The 18944-nt window shown below is 39.4% G+C and overlaps 2 protein-coding genes across 11 annotated transcripts in view; one reads left to right on the forward strand and one right to left on the reverse strand.

The window, feature by feature from the left end:
• The window catches only part of RGS22 (regulator of G protein signaling 22), a 154508-nt gene extending 144057 nt beyond the window's left edge, over positions 1 to 10451 (reverse strand). For all 9 annotated transcript variants that reach the window (XM_067017197.1, XM_067017195.1, XM_067017198.1 and 6 more), the window contains exons 1-2: positions 10319 to 10451; positions 9786 to 9814 (exon numbers count right to left, since the gene is read on the reverse strand). In XM_067017197.1, coding sequence (XP_066873298.1) covers positions 9786 to 9814; positions 10319 to 10343 — 54 coding nt within the window. In that variant the 5' untranslated portion in view covers positions 10344 to 10451. The remainder of the gene's footprint in view (positions 1 to 9785; positions 9815 to 10318) is intronic.
• POLR2K (RNA polymerase II, I and III subunit K) overlaps positions 10371 to 18944 on the forward strand; it is a 43651-nt gene continuing 35077 nt past the window's right edge. For both annotated transcript variants that reach the window (XR_010837426.1, XM_067017203.1), the window contains exon 1: positions 10371 to 10544. The gene's annotated coding sequence lies outside the window, so the exon portion shown is untranslated. The remainder of the gene's footprint in view (positions 10545 to 18944) is intronic.

Below are 18944 nucleotides of genomic sequence, written 5' to 3' on the forward strand. Positions count from 1 at the left end.
GGGAATGCTATCATCGTCAGGAGATAGGTATAATTTTGGAAATAAGGCCTAAGCCTATCAGGATGGACCTATTTTTGCTTCTTCTTCCTAAAGTACATATAAATTCTCTTTTTCTCCTTTCTAAACAGGCCAGTCACTAGACCAGAGCCTCCCACACAGTATGGCCATGACACGTGGTGCTGTGCAGACAATGGAATTCAATGGGTCAAGTGAAAGTGGACCTCTTCAGACCTCAAGGCTACCAGGCACAGTCAGGGATTGCTGGTGCTCCCAGGATGGTGACCTCTGGTTGTGAGCAAACTTGTTTGGGACTCCTCAGATCCAACTCCTTTCCCTGGAGTCAGTGATTTATCAGCCACATCCCACACCCAGACACTAAGCATAGCCAAAGAGCTGCTCAAGCCCCTGGACATGGATTTACTACTAGCTAGCTGCAGAGCATACCACTGCGCTATGAAGCTGCTGGAGGAGTTTCTGTTTGAGATGTCCAAGAAGACAGTTCACAGCCAAAAGGTGCTAACAGCTTGAAGGAAAGGGGGAGGGGAGACCCTGGAAGGATGATGGCCCCAAATCTGGCCTTCACATACAACAGATATTTGTCTGCTGGCAACTGATGGATCCTTGTAGTAGTATACCAGCTAGATACAAGGCAATCACTTGAAAAATATATGCATATACTGCAGTATAGAGTTTCATCATTATTTTGAAATAACTGAAACATTTTATTGACTTCTAAATTTGTTGTTCCTAAGAATTTTTAACATTATATTTGTCATGAAAAGAGGGAGTACTGTTAAATTTAAAATTTAATTTCAACTCCTGCAGTTTTGAATGGTTGTAAAAAAGTCTAAAAAATGTTAATACCTATTAGGAGATAGTTTCTCACCAACAGAGACTATACAAGGATATTAAAAGATCAACACTGGAAGTCTTGATTAGAAATTACATACAGTCATCTCAAGCATAAAACCTAATATTAAAAAGTTATGTACCTCAGGGGACTGCCCTGGTGGTCCAGTGGTTAAGAATCTGCCTTCCAATGCAGGGGACATGGGTTTGATACCTGGTCAGGGAATTAAGATCCCACATGCTGAGGGGCAACTACGCCCATGCACCACAACTAGAGAGCCCTGCGTGCCACAACGACAGAGCCCAAGCAGTCTGGAGCCCACGTGCCACAACTATTGAGCCCACGCGCTCTGGAGCCCACATGCCACAACTAGAGAGAAGCCCATGCACCACAACTAGAGAGAGCCCTGTGCACTGCAACGAAGAGCCTGTGCACCACATGAAGCGCCTGTGCACCACACGAAGAGCCCATGTGCCAAAATGAAATGATCCCACATGCCGCAACTAAGACCTGATGCAGCCAAAAATAAATAAATAAATAAATAAATTTTTTAAAAAGTTATGTGCATCAAAAAAGGAAATTAAGAAAATAATTCATTTCAGTAGCAGAGAAAAGAATAACAACCAAGGAGGCAAAGATTTGTACACTGAACTAAAAAACTGCTGAAAGAAATTAGAGAAGAAAGACATGCCATGTTCATAGACTGAAAGACCATATTGCTAAAATGACAATACTACCAAAGCAATCTACAGATTTAATACACTCTCCATCAAAATCCCAATGCCTCTTTTTTTTTTTTTGGCAGAAATGAAAAACCCATCCTAAAATTCACAGTGAATTTCAAGGGACTGCAAACATCCAAAATAATACTGAAAAAGAACAAAAACTGAAGAATTCATATATCCTGATTTCAATACTTACTACAAAACTACAGTTATCAAAATACAGTGGTACTAGCATAAAGACAGACATACAGACCATTGGAATAGAAAAGAGTCCAGAAATAAATCCTCTCATATATGGTCAAATAATTTTCAACAAGGGTGCCATGACAATTCAGTGGAGAAAGGACGTTCTTTTCAACAAATGGTGCTAGGAAAACTGGAGAGCCACATGCCAAAGAATGAAGTTGGACCTTTCCCTTATACCATATACAAAAATTAACTCAAAATGGATCAAAGACCTAAACATAAGGGCTAAAACTATAAAATATTTAGAAGAAAACATAAGGATAAACCTTCATGACCTTGGATTTGGCAATGGATTCTTAAATATGACATCTAAAGCATAAGCAAAAAATAAATAAATAAATGGGACTTCATGAAAATTAAAAACCTTTGAATCAAAGGACTCTACTAGGAAAGTAAAAAGACAAACTACAGAATGTGAGAAAATACTTGCAAATCATATAGCTGATAAGGGTTTAATATCCAGCATATATAAAGAAATAAGCTAGAAAAAGATAAAAAACCCAAATTTTTTAATGGGAAAAGGATTTGAATAGACATTTCTCCAAAGAAGATATACAAATGGTCAATAAGCACATGAAAAGATACTCAACAACAAGAGCAACAAGAGAATGCAAATCAAAACCACAACAAGATATCACTTCACATCTACTAGGATGGCTACGATTTTTTTTTTTTTAATGAAAAGAACAAGTGCTGGTGAGAATGTGGAGAAATTGGAACCCTTGTACATTGCTGACAGGAATGTGAAATGGTACAGCCACCATTCCTCAAAAAGTTAAACATATAACTACCATATAATCCAGCAATCTACTTCTGTGTATAAGAAGAACTGAAAGCAGGGTCTCATACAGATATTTGTACACCTGTGTTCCTAGCACCATTACTCACAACAGCCAAAAGGTGGAAATAACCCAAATGTCCGCTGATGTGTGAAAGGATAAACAAAATATGATATGTATATATAATGGAATATTATTCAGCCTTAAAAAGGAATGAAATTCTGATACATGCAATGACATGGATGATCCTTGAAAACTTCAGGCTAAATGACATAAGCCGTACACAGAAGGACAAATATTGTATTATTCCACTTATAGGAGTTACCTAGACTAGGCAAATCCATAAAGACAGAAAGCAGAATAATGGTAACTGGAGGCTAGAGGAGGGGTAATGGGAAGTTATTGTTAAAAGGGTACAGAGTTTCAGTTTGGGATGATGAAAAAGTTCTAGAGATGGATAGTGGTGATGGTTGCACAATGTGAATGTGCTTAATGCCATTGAAATCATACACTTAAAAATGGTTAAAATGTTAAGTTTAATTTTATGTATATTTTACCACAGTAAAAAATTATGTACACACCAGCATCATGCAACAACATGGAGAATCTGAAAAACATTATGCTGAGCAAAAGTAATTTTACGCAAAAGAAAACTAACTGTATGAGTCCATTTATATGAATTTGAATCTATAATCCAATGGTGAAAACATAGGACAGTGGTCTTTGGGGAATGGAGGAAGAATCAACTGGATTGAGGCATGAAAGGACTTTCTAAGATTATGGAAATGTTCTATATTTGATGGAGGTTTGGATTACACAGGTGTATATACATTTGTCAAAATTTGTCAAATGGGACTCAAAAGTTTTCCATTTCACTGTGCATAAATTTTACCTCAACATTAAGAACCATAATATTGAACACTAGTTTATGATATAAAATGCTGAAATGTTTAGGGGTTATCTGTATCATATCAGTGTCTGCAGCTTATACTCTGAAATGCATTAAAAAATGGATTGATGGACAAATGGTGTAGACAGAAATATGAAAAAGCAAATGTAGCAAAATGCTAATAACTGTGAAACCTTGGTGATGGGTATATAGGTATTCACCATGCAGTTCTTTTAACTCATATATGTTAAAATTTTTTTCATTAAAAAAATGTTGGGATGGGGGGACTTATGTACAAGGAAACAATATCATGTTTCTCTGCACCTATGGACAGACTTCTTAGCCTCCTGTGTACTAAATGACAGATCCCGGATCATTATCATCACATCTAGACTCAGTCCCTGGTTATCTGACAATCTTCTGACCACTATCCTGTGATCCCATGCACTAATGGTCAGACCCCTGGGACCTCTGCTTCACCCTTCTGCCCATAACATGCCAAACCTCACCTTCCTACCTCTCCTTATCACCATTACAGCATAGATCAATCTTCCTAACAACACCACAATCAATACAAGAGTTCCACCTGTCTCCCAATCCCCCATCCTTTTCTAAAACACAAAAAACGGCTTATGATGAATGCAATCTGGTTCCTGTCCAGCTGTCTAGCCTCATCTCATACTACCATGCTCCAGTCATAGAAATTTTTTTAATAGTTCTGCACCTTGGCGCATGCTGATTATTCTACTTGGAAAATCTTTTCTCCTCTTATTTACCCATCTATCCTTTTTTCTTCTCCAAAGGAAGAGAAGAAATGTGATGTTTCCCTTATGATATATTTCCCCTATCATAATTTTTAATACTTCAGACTATAATTGTGTGTTTAGATATCTCACTCTCTGGACTGTGAATTTCTGGAGGAAAAAGACTGTTTCTTACTCACTTTGAAAATTCCCAGTGCTAAAAGAATCTGAAAAAGAATATATATGTATAACTGAATCACTTTGCTGTACTCCTGAAACTGACATATCATTGTAAATAAACTATAATTCAATATAAAAAATCCCAATGCTTCAGATAATAGATGCTTACACTTTTGTTGAGTGAATGCTTGAATGATTATACTGAGGACATGAAACCTAAAGAGAAGAGACTGATAACCTAAGAAAGACTCTAATAAAGCAACATCAATAAAATACAAAGCAGAGATGTTGCCAAAAAAGAAAAACATAAAGAACACAAGGGGAAACAAACTTCACAAAGTGGCTTGTTGAAAGTATATCTTGCATAGATCCAAGGCACTCTGGAAACTTAAGCGCCAAAAGCCCATTTATCAGATCCTCATGGGATCGCAAAATTGTATATTGTATTATGAATATAGTTTATAAAGGAAGGAGAAAATAAGAGTGGCCCAAGCAATGAAGAACAAAAGTATGGATCTCCTTTTATACTAAGGGTTATCATCACATATTACAATCAGCATCTACCCAGGTGTACTTTTCCATTTGGTTTCTGTTCTCACCCTCTCTCCTGGAGGAAATTCTCAAAGGCCTGGAGAAGGTAAAGGAAGCTCTCAATTCCCTTTTTATCCAGTCACACTGTCTAATTATACCTACTTGTGCAGTCAGCCATATTTACAATCTGAAAAGACAAATACTAATTGGTCATTAATGTTCATATAATTAGACAGTCTTGTTCATGAGGACTGGAACATATGGATTTTTTTGCATATTACATTAGAATAATGAAAATATCCTCATGCTTGGGAAATGCTCTGTGTTTATAATAAATTCATTCACCCTATACAAATAACAGAATATGAATTTAAGCAGACTAAAGATTAACTAAAAATAAATACCATTTTTAACAAGTAAAATACAGAAAATACTGCTTGAAACTACAGTCTCAATTTTATGGTATAAATAAAGAGCATCCGCTTTTTAAAAAAAACTTTTCTTTTTTAAATGGCATCTGCTTTTAAAGTTGAAACTGTGAGTTTTATATATCAGAAATCCTTCAACAAAATAGATCATTAGACTACAAAAGTTTTACTCTACAAAGACTATTTTTGAAGCATGACATATCTATCTGCATAGTTTCAATTTTTAAGGCACAATAAAAAATATTATTTTGAACTTAAAGAGTCAAGTACTTAAGTCTTCAATACTAATTTATTTTCTATTTTAAAGTCAAAAAGAATTTTAGGGGTCACTCTAAAATTTAAACTTTTCTCAATGTATACCTAACACATAATCAAATCTCAATGTATCATAAAGCGGTCTGAACTCTACTATTCTTGCTATGACAGACTTATATTTCAATTTTTATGGAATATGAAAAAGAGTATGGGATTGAGGGAAGTAATGAAGAGAAGCATTCATTTTATCACTTTTATTATTTGAATTATTTACAGGAATGTATGTATACATTGCTTATATAATTAAAAATATACCCCCAAAGGAACTAAGGAGAAAACTGAATATGTATGTATTTTGTATATATTTTCCCTGAGAAAATTATCAAAGACCAAAGTTAATAAAGACACTAAAGTAGAAAAAATGCTACTTAAAAATGCTAAAGTAGAAAATATAGAATATTTATCAAATGAAGCTTTGCAAAAAATTGGTAAGTGAAGCAATTACACTAATTTATCAATCATCTAATAACATATTCTGGGAATTGTGCTATTAACTATAGGGAATATTAAGGTGTACTGAGTCACAACACTAGCCCTCCAGGAGTTCATAATTTTGTTAAGAAATTGCAAATTTTACAAACAAAAAGTTAAAATATATACAAGGCATGTGTCCCTGACAACAAATGATTTATTCTAAATGTTATTCTCTCATTTGAAGACGTAGGGTTAAAATATTTTGCAGACATACTTAATAGCACTGTAGTTTTTAGATCACTGGCTGAGAAAATGAAATAAGCAAAAAGTGCCTATGACTATGGAAGCACTTTATATTAGGACTCTGCTGCCAGTAATGGAAAACCAAGATAACACTACTTAAATAACACAAAAGTTTATTTCTCTCATGTAATTATAAGCAGTTCAGAACTGGCATACTGGCTTCCCAACATATCAGGAACCAAGGCTCCTTTGATCTTGTGACTGCCATCCTCAAGATGCCATTTCTATCTCAGGATCCAAGATGACTGCTTCAGCTCCAGGATCACATCCTCATTTCAGCCAGCAGGAAACAAGACGAAGGGCATGTTCTCTCCCTTTACATTTATCTGAGTATTACAGTTAGAATGACACAGGTTCTAATTGTGGCCTGACCAGTTACTAGCTGTGTGACCCAGGGGTTAGTTATTTAATCTCTGTAAACATCAGCTTTTCACAAGTATGACACAACACTTCTGCTTACATTCCATTGTAAGCAGAATCTGGTTACATTTAGCTGCAAGGGAGGCTAGAAAATGTTGTAATTATTTTGGAGAGTAATATGTCTGATATGTATTATGGAAAATGGTAGAATGGATTTTGGGAAACCAGAGATCTCTGTCACACAATTTCTTCTAAAAATATTAATGAGGAAAAAAATACTTTTATAGTTTTGAAAAACAGAGATAAATATTATGTGCAAGACATATGAATTAATCTATAGATAATGCTTGGTGAGCATATGAATTTGAGGATCTGGTCACAAACTGGTCACAACTGAAAGCTGCACAGGGCTCAAAGGCAATCTGGATGATTTTAGGTTGGAAAAGTTTCATGGAAGAGATGAGCTGAACCTTGAAGCATGTGCAAGACTGTGAAATGGACAGGGAAGGGCAACTGAGACAAAACTCAACAGCAAAGGCAGAGAAGCAAGCTGGGCAGTTTGGCTGGAGCAGAGGGCATACAGAAGTACTTTATAAACGTAAAATGGTATGAACATTGTCTTTATCACATAGAAAGTATTGGAAGGTAAGGTTTAAAGAAGGCTGAAACGTTGTAGAAAAGATTTTGAATGCTAAAGGGAGGCTTTTGACATTGTGGCTCTGCCAGTTACTAGATGTGTGGCCCCAAGCCAAGTTAGTTAGCCTCTGTGAACACTGACTTCCTCATCTGTGAAATGTGGGTGTTAATAACCACCTAATAGAGTTATTTGAGGTTAAATATTAACATGCAGCCAGCATTCAGTAAATAGTAGGATTAATAAAGCTCTGAGTAATTGAGTAACATGGTAATTTTTTAGAGAGTTAACAGCAATCTGATAGCCAAGGTAGGACTGATGAGAGAAGGAAAAATATAAAGGCAGAGCAAAGCCATAGCAAGTAATCCAGCATAGCTGATGCGCAGGAGTCTTTTCTTTAAGCCTTAGGCAAAGGAAAATTGAAGCTGGCAGAGGGAATATTGGAAGCAGTGCTATCTGGGATGACTACTGCCAAAGTCCATGCTCAGGGTTGAGGGCCTGAATAAGACAGCACTGAGGATGGAGAAAAAGATCTGGCTATGAAAGGAACCTGCTAAATGACTGCAGGTGGGAGGTGAAGAAAAGGGAAGAAAGGTTCTGATGTGGGTGACTGAATGGCCAGTGGTATCACTAACCAAAATAAGAAAAAGAGGAAGAAAGATAGAATGGGGTGGGGTGATTAATTCAGTTTAGACTTTTGAAGTGATGCAGGGACATCCAGATGATGTAGGTGTCCAATAACCCAATAGATACAGAGTTCTAGCACCATAAGAGGTGTGCGGGCTGGAGATATGTAGATTTGGGAGTCCTGTGAAATAAGAGTAGCTGAAGCCATAGGAGGAGAAGAGGAGTCCTCCCAGAGAATCCTGAAGAAGGTCAACACTTTCATGGGTAAGGAAAAAAGAGAAGCGAGAAAGCGAGACGTAAAAATGAGAGATGGGGGCTTCCCTGGTGGTGCAGTGGTTGAGAGTCCACCTGCCGATGCAGGGGACACGGGTTCGTGCCCCAGTCCGGGAAGATCTGACATGCCACAGAGCGGCTGCACCCGTGAGCCATGGCTGCTGAGCCTGCGTGTTCGGAGCCTGTGCTCCGCAACGGGAGAGGCCATGGCAGTGAGAGGCCTGCATACCGAAAAAAAAAAAAAAAGAAAGAAAGAGTGATGGGAGAAGGGGGAACTGGGAGAGAGTGGTACAAAGAAACCAAGAGAAAGTGTAGTGGCTAATAGAATCTTCAAGATGTTATGCGTTCCCTTAAGTTGGGAAAAGACCTGGAGAGGTCAGCAGACAGCTCAAAGGGTAATGACGCTGGGTGCTTGTCAGAGAGTTTGTGCTGGAGTTGTATGGGAAAAGGTTATCTCCAGAAATGCTTACCTACCTCCTGCTGATGTAAACAACAGTTCAGGAAGCAGATTAAAGAAATATGCCACTACACAGAGTGATGCCAAGGCAACAGGAAGATGGCTGGAGTTTCTGACACACTCTTTGTGCCTGTATTTTGGTCTCCCTCTCTTAGTGGTGGACCAAAGGTCTGGAAGGGTGAAAGTGGAAAGTACTAGCAAATGGAGCTAGCAGAGAGACTCCATTCTCATAGCCCCTACTAGACTGTAAACTTTTGGAGACTTATCCTCAGCATCTAGAACTGCACTGTGAATACAGAGGCACTCACGTTTGTTGAATAAAAAGTCAAAAGCAAATAAGATAATTGACCAACAAGAGAAATAAGTGCTGTAGGACATAAGCAAATAATCTAGAGAAGTGGTTAGAACTGCTGGAATCAAACCTTAGTAGGAATGAGGCTCTACTGCCTCCTAGCTAATGTATAACCTTGGGCAAGTTCCTTAAATACACTGCGGGAACCACAGCAGAGCCCACCACCCTGGATGTAGCACTCACCTAAATGACAACAATTACAACGTACTTGGCCAAGTACTTATTATTACTCAACTCTCCAGAAGTCTGACCTGAGAACATATTTAGCACATTTTTAAAGGAATTATAACTGTAAATAGACCACTTATTATCAATCAATGCCACCTACTAATGTTTACTGAAACCAGGAACTGCACAGCCCCATCACAATAAAACCATGGAGATGAAGTCTACCTCTCATGGAGTCATTAACAAGTTCAGCAAAATTAAATGAGGCCATTGATGTAAAAGAACTTTAACAATGAATAGCATCCACCATAAAAATCAGTTGGCCCCTTCTTAAAAATGTACCTGTTAAAAAATAAGCAATTCTTGTACTCAGCACCCTTGTTATGAAACGGAAGCCTCTATTATACTCATTTGGCAAAAAGAAGAAACAGCTTTTTTAAAAATGATCTATGATTTGCTATTTTTTAAAAAAGCCAAGAAAAGAAAAAGTAGCCCTCTAAATTGTACTTACAAATCCTTCTTCTGTAATAGTTGGTGGCTCTGAAACAAGATAAAATATTACATTATCTCAGTCGAATCTGATTTCCTTTTAAAGTAAATTAAATAATTTGAGACAGCACTTAGCCCTGCTTTATACGTGGGCAAGCTCAGTAAAATCTTGGCCCTCTGTTCATTTTCTGCACATGGACTGAATTTTAAGTTGTAATTCAAGGTGGAAGTGGGGAGGAAAGGCCTCTGGAATTCAGCTTGGTCACTAATTGACTGTGACCCTGGAGTTAACCTTAATAGACGGAGGCCTCCGTTACTCCCGCTGCAAAACGGAGAATTAAGCAAGACAAAATAGGACGGGGCCAACGAAGCACTCGGAAAAGGGTGAGGGGTTAAATTCCTTACAAAATGCGGTGAGAGAACTCTGGAGCCAGTGCTACGGGACGCGCGGGCAGAGAAGGAAACCCAGAGGCAGTGCGCAGTGGGGCCGCCCCGCGGCGAGAACAGCGGCCCGCGCGCCTCGGCCCCGACACCGACCGCGGCCGCCCCACCTACCGGCGGTGAGCCGCCTCTCGGTCATGCCGCCGCCGCTGCCCGCGCCCCAGGCACCCGTGCGGGCCGTCAGGCCCCGGGAACGGATGCCGACGCGGAGCGGCGCGCGGCCCCGGACTGCGCCGGCCGCTGCGGCCCCGCCCGGCCCGAGTTGCTATAGAGCTGAGACAACGCTGGCGCCGAGCAGCAGTTAGTCACGCGCCTTTCGGGCCCCCCCGGGCCGAGGAAGGTAAGCCGTCTGCCCCAGCCCATCCTCCCTCGGGCCAGGGACCGGCCCCGCCGCCAACGGCTGCGGGACGACGCGCGCCCAGACCCCGGCGCCCTGGAGACGCGTCGCCCTTAGAGCCCTAATTAGCTGGGGTCTCGTTCCTGTGTTGACTGCGGCTCAGGCCTGTTCTCCCCGCACAAGCTCCCGCACAAGCTCCGCCCACACCGTCCACAGTAAGAAAAGACCGGCTCCGAGTGGGTGCGGGGATGGAGGCCCCTCTGGCTAGTCCCGGGAAGACGAGGAAGGAAGGGAAGAGTTTTCTAGATACCGAAGGAGGGCGAGTACTCGCCACCCACAGCTCTTGAGCGCGTTCAGTTCTATGAATGCCTGTATAAAAAGTTAAATATTCACGTGTTTTAGGAACCAGATCTTCCTCACACTTTTCCTCCAATCGGTTAGGGCAGCCAAATTCTCAAGATAGCTAAGATTTTAAAATTACCGAAGGAATCATGCAGAGGGGACAATATACTGAGGTTGCCCATAGTGTATGTTCCCGGAAAAGTTATGATAGAGGAGTTTAAGTGAAGAGTGAAATTTGAAAAAAGAAAAACAATACCTCTAATTAGGAAAAAGTGAGCGTTTCTAGCAACGTTGTGGCTAACTCAAAGTTCCAGCCCACACCTCTCCCCCTGAACCTGAGAACACTAAATCCAATTTCTACCCGTGGTAGCTCTTCCTGGATGCTTCCAAATCAAAATGTTCAAAGGGAAATTCACATTTTTTCCCATTTATTATTTTCAAATTTCATCTTCTTACATAAATCCCATATTCAGTAAGCGATACCTTCTTCCACCAAGTGACTCAAGCCAGAAACACCATATTCACTCAAGCACTAGGTCCTGCCAATTCTACCTTTAAGTATTTCTGGAATCTGGAATCTTCTCTCCTTTCCCGCTAACAACCAGAGTCCTAGCACAGGCTGCCATTTGGAGTGTTGTAAAAAACTTCCTAACTTGTCTCTCTGGCCGTTGCTTCCAGTGGAGTTCCCCTTAAGTCCATTCTCCATGCTGAAAGCAAAATTATCCAAATGCAAATCTGACCTACTTGAAACCCTCAGTGGCTCCACATTTGCCTCCTAGGGCCTGCAGGTGTGTGAGTGCTTAAGCAAACAAGGAGTAAGACAAGGGGTGCTGGTACTGCAAGAAACCGTAACACCTGCTTAGTTATATTTATTTCCTCTTCAGCAGTACATAGGCAAAGACAAAAAAATAAAGCAATAAACCACCACCTTGGCCACACAGAATCAGCGGGCCAAATGAAATCAAGGGAGACTTGTGAGGAGAACAGGAAGGGGATGTGTGAGGGAACAAATCAACAAGGGCTTTGTCAGCCCTTGTAAGAACTCTGGCTTTCATTCTCAATGAAACATGAACTATAGGAGTTTGAACAAAGAAGTACCACGATTTTACTTTTATTTGAAAATGATCACTCTGGGTGCTGTATAGCGAATGCAGATGGGCCAGGTAGTAGCAGGCAAGAGCGGGTGGCTCAGAGCAGGGTAGTAGCAGGTTTGAGTAACAGGTTTGAGATGGACTCAAATTCCACATATATTTAAAGGTAGGGCCAAGATGATTCCCTGACAAAGTGGATGTTGGAATGAAAGTTGAGAATAATTCCAAGGTTTTTGCCATCAGCAGCTGGGAGGATGGAGCTGCAATCATTGGAGATGGAGAAAGCTGTGAGAGGAACACAGGTAGGAAAGAGGTTAAGAAGCCTATTAGCCATCCGAAGCAAAGATTTTGAGTTTGCAGTTGATATAGAAGCCTGGAATCTGGGAGATATAAATTTGAGAGTCGACATACAAACGGGTTTTTCAGGCATTTGCTTGCACCATTTTTCTGTCACCAGAAAAATGGGAAGCCCTTCTGGCCTTTCTTTAATCAGGCTAAATTTTCTCATTCTTCAATACTCAGCTTGGGTGTCATCTCCAGAATACCTTCATGTGAGCTCCTTTCATTGACCTCTCCTCTTGCTCCTATGTAGTTAGTACAAACTCATGTCTTAAAGGGATACCCTCTAGTCTCAGTGCCACTCACCAGACAGTAAACTCCTGGGGGTGAAGGAGATTCATGTTCTTTTAACAACCCCCCACCCAGCACCCACTACTGAGTGCCACTGCTCAGTACATATTTGTTGAAACACCTCTCCATTGCAGTCATTCTGCCCTGCTCACAGACAAGATACGTTAATTCCTGTTTTAGGTAGCCATGCTGATGAGAAGTCAATTTGTCTTCACATTAAGTGTGGCTAACACTTATTGCACATGCTGTGGGCCTCTAACAATAACCATAACCATGGGAGATTGATATTATCCTCAACAATTTAAGAAGCTGAGACTTGGACTTATAAAGTTTGCTCAAAGACAAGCAAAGCCTGAAAGTGTTGAAACCACCAACTGATCCAGGCCTGTCTCATCCAAAGCCTTTGCTCTAACAACCAGGCTAGGCAGCTTTTCTCGCTAAAAAAATCTAATTAGAGATTTAGAAAAACAGCATAAGAATCATAAAGGCAGTTACTTGAACCCAAATGCTTAGATAAGAAGCTATTCTATTGTTTTGATGATTTATTTTTGGTAACAGTTTTATTGAGATGGAATTCACATATCATAAAATTCACCTATTCAAACTGTATGATTCAGTGGTTTTTAGTATATTCAGAGTTGTGCAATCATTACCACGATCAATTTTAGAACATTTTCATCACCTCAAAGAAACCTCATACTGTTAGCTGTCACCCCTATTATCCTGTCCCCGCCCAAACCCTATGAACCCACTAATCTACCTTCTGTCTCTATATATTTGCCTATTCAGGACATTTCATATAAATGGAGTCACACCACATGTTGGTCTTTTGTGACTGGTTTCTTTCACTTAGCATAATGTTTTTAAGAGTCATCCATGTTGTGGCATGAATCAGTTCTTCATTCCTTTTTGTTGCTGAATAATATTCAGTTGTATGGCTATGCCACAATTTGTCCATTCATCAGTTGATAGTCATTTGGATTATTTCTACTTTTTAGCTATTATGAATAATGCTGCTATGAGCATTTGTGTACAGGTTTTTGTGTGGACATGTTTTCATTTCTCTTGGATATATACCTAGGAGTGGAATTGCTAGGTAATGTGGTAATTCTATGTTTGTTTGGCAACCCTGTTTAATTTTTAAGGAACTACAAGATTATTTTCCAAATTGGCTGTACCATCTTATATTACCACCAGCAGTGGATGAGGGTTATGATTTTACCACAGCTTCACTCACACTTGTTACTATCTGTCTTTTTGATTCTAGCCATCCTACTGGGTGTGAAGTGGTATCTGTTTGTGGTTTTGATTTGTATTTCCCTGATGACTGTGTTTTACTTACTTTTAACACATTTTATTATGTTTCTGCTCCCCAAACTAGCTACTATTTCCAAACAGGCCTTTTTTTTTTTTTTAACTACTAGTCTCTACCATTGTTGAAGACCTAGGCAGTTCAAAACCACAAGTTTGTAATAAGACCTATATCTACATAAATGGAATTAAGTTTTTGTTTATTCTCTTCTGATTCTGGACATATTATTAGAGAATTTGAAGGATGTATTTGGGATAGACTTACTAAAACATAGACTCTGTAGTACACCTAAAGTCAATTGGGGGGAATCTTGGAGAGCATCTCAGACAGTCTCCCTGCAAAATAGCTAAAACTGTGATGCAACTGCAGAACAGGACAGAAGTGATATCATGTAAAGGTGCTGTAGACAAAGAAAAATGATCAGGTCTCCAAATATGAATCCTAAACCCAAAGTCACAAGGGCTGATCTGAATTGCAAGGATTAATTTGCATTAGGGCTACTCTTTGTAGCCTGCTCAGGGTGAGAAGCTACAGGGATTTATCCAACGATTCTCACAGGTACTGCTGGAGAGACTGGAGTGTATGTGTATATATCTCCTTGACAATCAAGAGCAGATTTTTCAGGCATCCTACTAGTGGTTTAAACATATTGGTCCTTCCTTGGGTTTGGTGTGGTAGGGTCAAACTTAAACCTAGTTCCAGACCTTTCTAAATGTGAACAGGAATAGCATCAACAGGATGAAATTAATATTACCATTGTGATTTTAATTTTTGATAGTAATGGGATATTTAATATAAAGTCTGACTGTACAGATGGACAATGGCCAGACCATATATGACAACAGAACTTTAATAACCTCTGTAACAACCAGCCTGGGAAGACAAGCCACAACGTCTGCAGCAATAAGCCCCAAATGGTCAGGACTTCATCAATAACTGCCAGTTTCTCTCATTTTTGCCCTCACTTCCAACTCAGAACCAATCAGAGAAAACCAAATATGCTTCCCTAACTAGTAACATAGGATGCCTGTTGGATTCTAGATAGCCCACTTCCAGCTTCCCCTGTTAACAAACTCCAATCAGAGCATACCTGAAGTTCTCCCCTTTTTTCACTATACAGCTTTCCCACTCTCTTGCCTGCCTTTGAGCCACTGCCACATGCAAATGATGGTGGCTGACTCCTTTGCTAAAACAAGTTCTGAGGGCTTCCTTGGTGGTGCAGTGGTTGAGAGTCCGCCTGTCGATGCAGGGGATGCGGGTTTGTGCCCCGGTCCGGGAGGATCCCACATGCCGCGGAGCGGCTGGGCCCGTGAGCCATGGCCGCTGAGCCTGCGTGTTCGGAGCCTGTGCTCCGCAACGGGAGAGGCCACAGCAGTGAGAGGCCCACGTACCGCAAAAAAAAAAAAAAAGCTCTGAATAGCCTTTGCTTGTTCTCATTTGGGTTGTTTTCACTTATTTCCACATAGCTAAACTATATCCTTAATTTTTACATGAATCATTTTTATTCATGAATAAATGAATCAAAATGACAGGATAATGCAGTAGAATGTTTTTCCTAGGAGCTGGATGGCAACTCAACATCTGATGATATACAATACCATCCCCCATTCCAATCCCTAAAATAACTGCAGTTGTGGCAGTTATTACATTTACATATTGTTTCTTTACATTTTCTTTTTAATAATCACTGATTCTTTCCTTTTTGTGAAATTACATATCAATACTGGATAACAACTACATACACTCCGTATCACGTTCAACTAGAAAACAGCATTCTTTTTTAAATTTTTTCATTTAACAGTTCATAATTTTTTGAAGAAGGAACATAATTAGTGTAATACATTCATTAGGCAATTTCTTAACTTATTCAAGATAACTACCCTCTGGACCGGCTGGTTTAGATTTATTCCAATTGTCAATATATTCCATTACATTACTTTGTTTCTTTCACAAACTGATGAGATAATTCAATTTTTTAATGCTTCCCTAAATTTTAAAACTCTAATATTGCTCTAGGGTTTTGTAATTTTTTACAAATAGAGAATACATTATTTTTTCCTTTTTCTCCTCCTTTTTTTTCTCCCCTCCTCTACTTTTTTTAAAAAATGAATTTGAGCTCTAAGGGATTTTTTGACCTGTGTGGGGCTCTCCTGCAGGCCCAGCACCTAGAACAAAACCTGCCATGATATAGTAAATGCTCAATAAATGTGTTAAATTAGTGAATTATATTTAATGAAGAAATAAAGATTTTATTATTGGAAGTTATAAAATAAAACAACCATAAGATACCACTACAAACCTTTTCAAAAGGTCAAAATCCAAACACTGACAACACCAAATGCTGGTGAGGATGTGGACCAACAGGAACTAACCACAACGTTGCTGGTGAGATGGCAAAATGGTACAGCCACTTTGGAAGACAGTTTGGTGTTTTCTTATAAAACTAAACATACTCTCACCATATGATCCAACAATTGTGCTCCTTGGTATTTACCCAAAGGAGTTTAAAACTTATGTCCACACAGAAACCTTCACATGGATGTTTATAGCAGCTTTATTCATAATTGGCAAAACTTGGAAGCAACTAAGATGCCCTTCGGTAGATAGATAAACTCTGGTACATGCAGACAATGGAATATTACTCAGTGCTAAAAGAAATGAGCTATCAAGCCACAGAAAAACATTGAAGTATCTTAATGCATATTACTAAGTAAAAAGCCAACCTGAAAAAAGTTACTACCATATGATTCCAACTACATGACATTTTGGAAACGGGAAAACTATGGAGACAGTAAAAAGATTGGTGGTTGCCAGAGGTTAGTGGAGAGAGAGGTGAATAGGCAGAGCACCGAGGATTTTTAGGGCAGTGGCCCTAAAAATATTATATTTTAGTGGCACTAAAATATTATAATGGTGGATACAAATCATTATACATTTGTCCAAACCCATAGAATGTACACCACAAAGAGTGCACCCTACCTAAGGTAAACTATGGACTTTGGGTGATTATAATGGTATATGTAGATTCATCAAATGATTACAGCAAATGTACCGCTCTGGTGGAGATGTTGATAATGGGGTGGATATGCAAGTGTGGGGACGGGGAGTCTATGGGAATTCTCTGTAACTTCCTCTTAATTTTGCTGTGAACCTAAACTGCTCTAAAAAAGTCTTTTTAAAAAAGTTATAAAGAACATTAGTAGATTGGTCAAAATAAAAGATCTCATAATTTTTAAAAATTGAAGTATAGTTAATTTACAGTATTGTATTAGTTTCAGGTGTACAGCAAAGTGATTCGGTTATACATATATGTATATATACATATATTTTATTCTTTTCCATTATAGTTTATTACAAGACACTGAATATAGCTCCCTGTGCTATACAGTAAATCCTTGTTGTTTATCTATTTTATATATGGTAGTGTGCATCCCATACTCCCAATTTATCCCTCCCCCCCTTCCCCTTTGGTAACCAAAAGTTTGTTTTCTATGTCTGTGAGTCTGTTTCTCTTTTGTAAATAAGTTCATTTGTACTGTTTTTTAGATTCCACATATCATATAATACTTGTCTTTGACTTACTTCACTTAGTATGATCATCTCTCGGTCCATCCATGTTGCTGCAAATGGCATTATTTCATTCTTTTTTATGGCTGAGTAATATTCCATTGTGTGAGTGTGTGTGTGTGTGTGTGTGTGTGTGTGTGTGTGTGTATACCACATATTCTTTATACATTCATCTGTTGATGGATACTTAGGTTGCTTCCATGTTTTGGCTATTGTAAATAGTGCCACTATGAACACTGGGGTGCATTATCTTTTCAAATCAGAGCTTTTCTCTTTTCTGGATATATGCCCAGGAGTGGGATTGCTGGAAGATCTTAATTTTTGATCTGCCAGTCAGGCATCACTGATCAGGAAAAAGAAAATGTCCATTAGCTTGAATTTCCTATCTCCTTACCTGAAGCCAAACCAACAACAAGTGATTCTCTAATAATCAGGGAGCAGGAGAACCAAAGGTTTGCTGCCATAGGTGAGGGATACTACTCAGGTTAGTATGAGCAGGCAGAAAGCCAAGTCTAAATATCTGGAGTCAAACAGCCATCATTTTAACCTCAGTCCTAAATTCACTAGTGGGGATGAACACAATTTTAAACTCTTTTAAGCAGGGAAGAAAAAGCAAATAATAATGGTACCACTCTCGTAGCATTGCTCTTAATATAATGAGATGTCTGTAATATACATGGTTCACTTCCTGGCCAAAGTAAAAATTAGCCACCAACAATAAAGATCTATAAATATTTTAAACTTAGGTCACTGTCTCAGGATTCCACAGCCCATTTAGTCAACATTTACTGTGTCTCTTATTATACTAGTAGACTCTAGAGCACTAGAGAGTGGTAAGAAAGAACAGCCCCTGCCCTTGGCACATTTACATTCCTCATGAAACAATTCAAAAGCACTAACAAAGTAACTTGAAAATGAGTGCAGATTAGCCTCTATATCCGTACAAAAGGAGAGAGGCAGCAGTGTACATTTCCCTGACAGCAGATAATAAGGGAAAAAGAGGCCTTTCGTGACAGCAGTCTTGACAACCCCTCGTTTTCAACAATGACACAGAGCTCCCCCTCTCTGCGCCCCAGGGCACCCCATGTATACCTAACCCAGGCTAGGCATAGGAGAGGTGGCAGGGAAGACTTTTGGCAAACAGTGAACTTCTATTTGGTGCTTAGGGACTAGACTAAGTACTGGGGACTCAGACACAGGTCAGAGGACTTCACTGGCTAACAAGAAAAGCATAAAAGTTCTGATAAATGCTGTGAGAACACAGATACAAAGGGTCTCCGGAGAGTGACATAACCAGCCAGGGAGTGGGGGGAAGGTGATCAGCCCTGGTGTCCACTGAGCAGAGTTTTAAAAGGCAAACAGGAGTGAGGCAGAGGGGAAGAGAGAGAATGATAATCCGAAGAAGAAAGCATTTCCATGGGAGAGGGATACTGGTTAGAGAGCTAGAGCAAAGGGAGTATG

Source organism: Kogia breviceps, chromosome 17 (genome assembly GCF_026419965.1).
Source record: "Kogia breviceps isolate mKogBre1 chromosome 17, mKogBre1 haplotype 1, whole genome shotgun sequence".
Lineage (NCBI taxonomy): Eukaryota > Metazoa > Chordata > Mammalia > Artiodactyla > Physeteridae > Kogia > Kogia breviceps.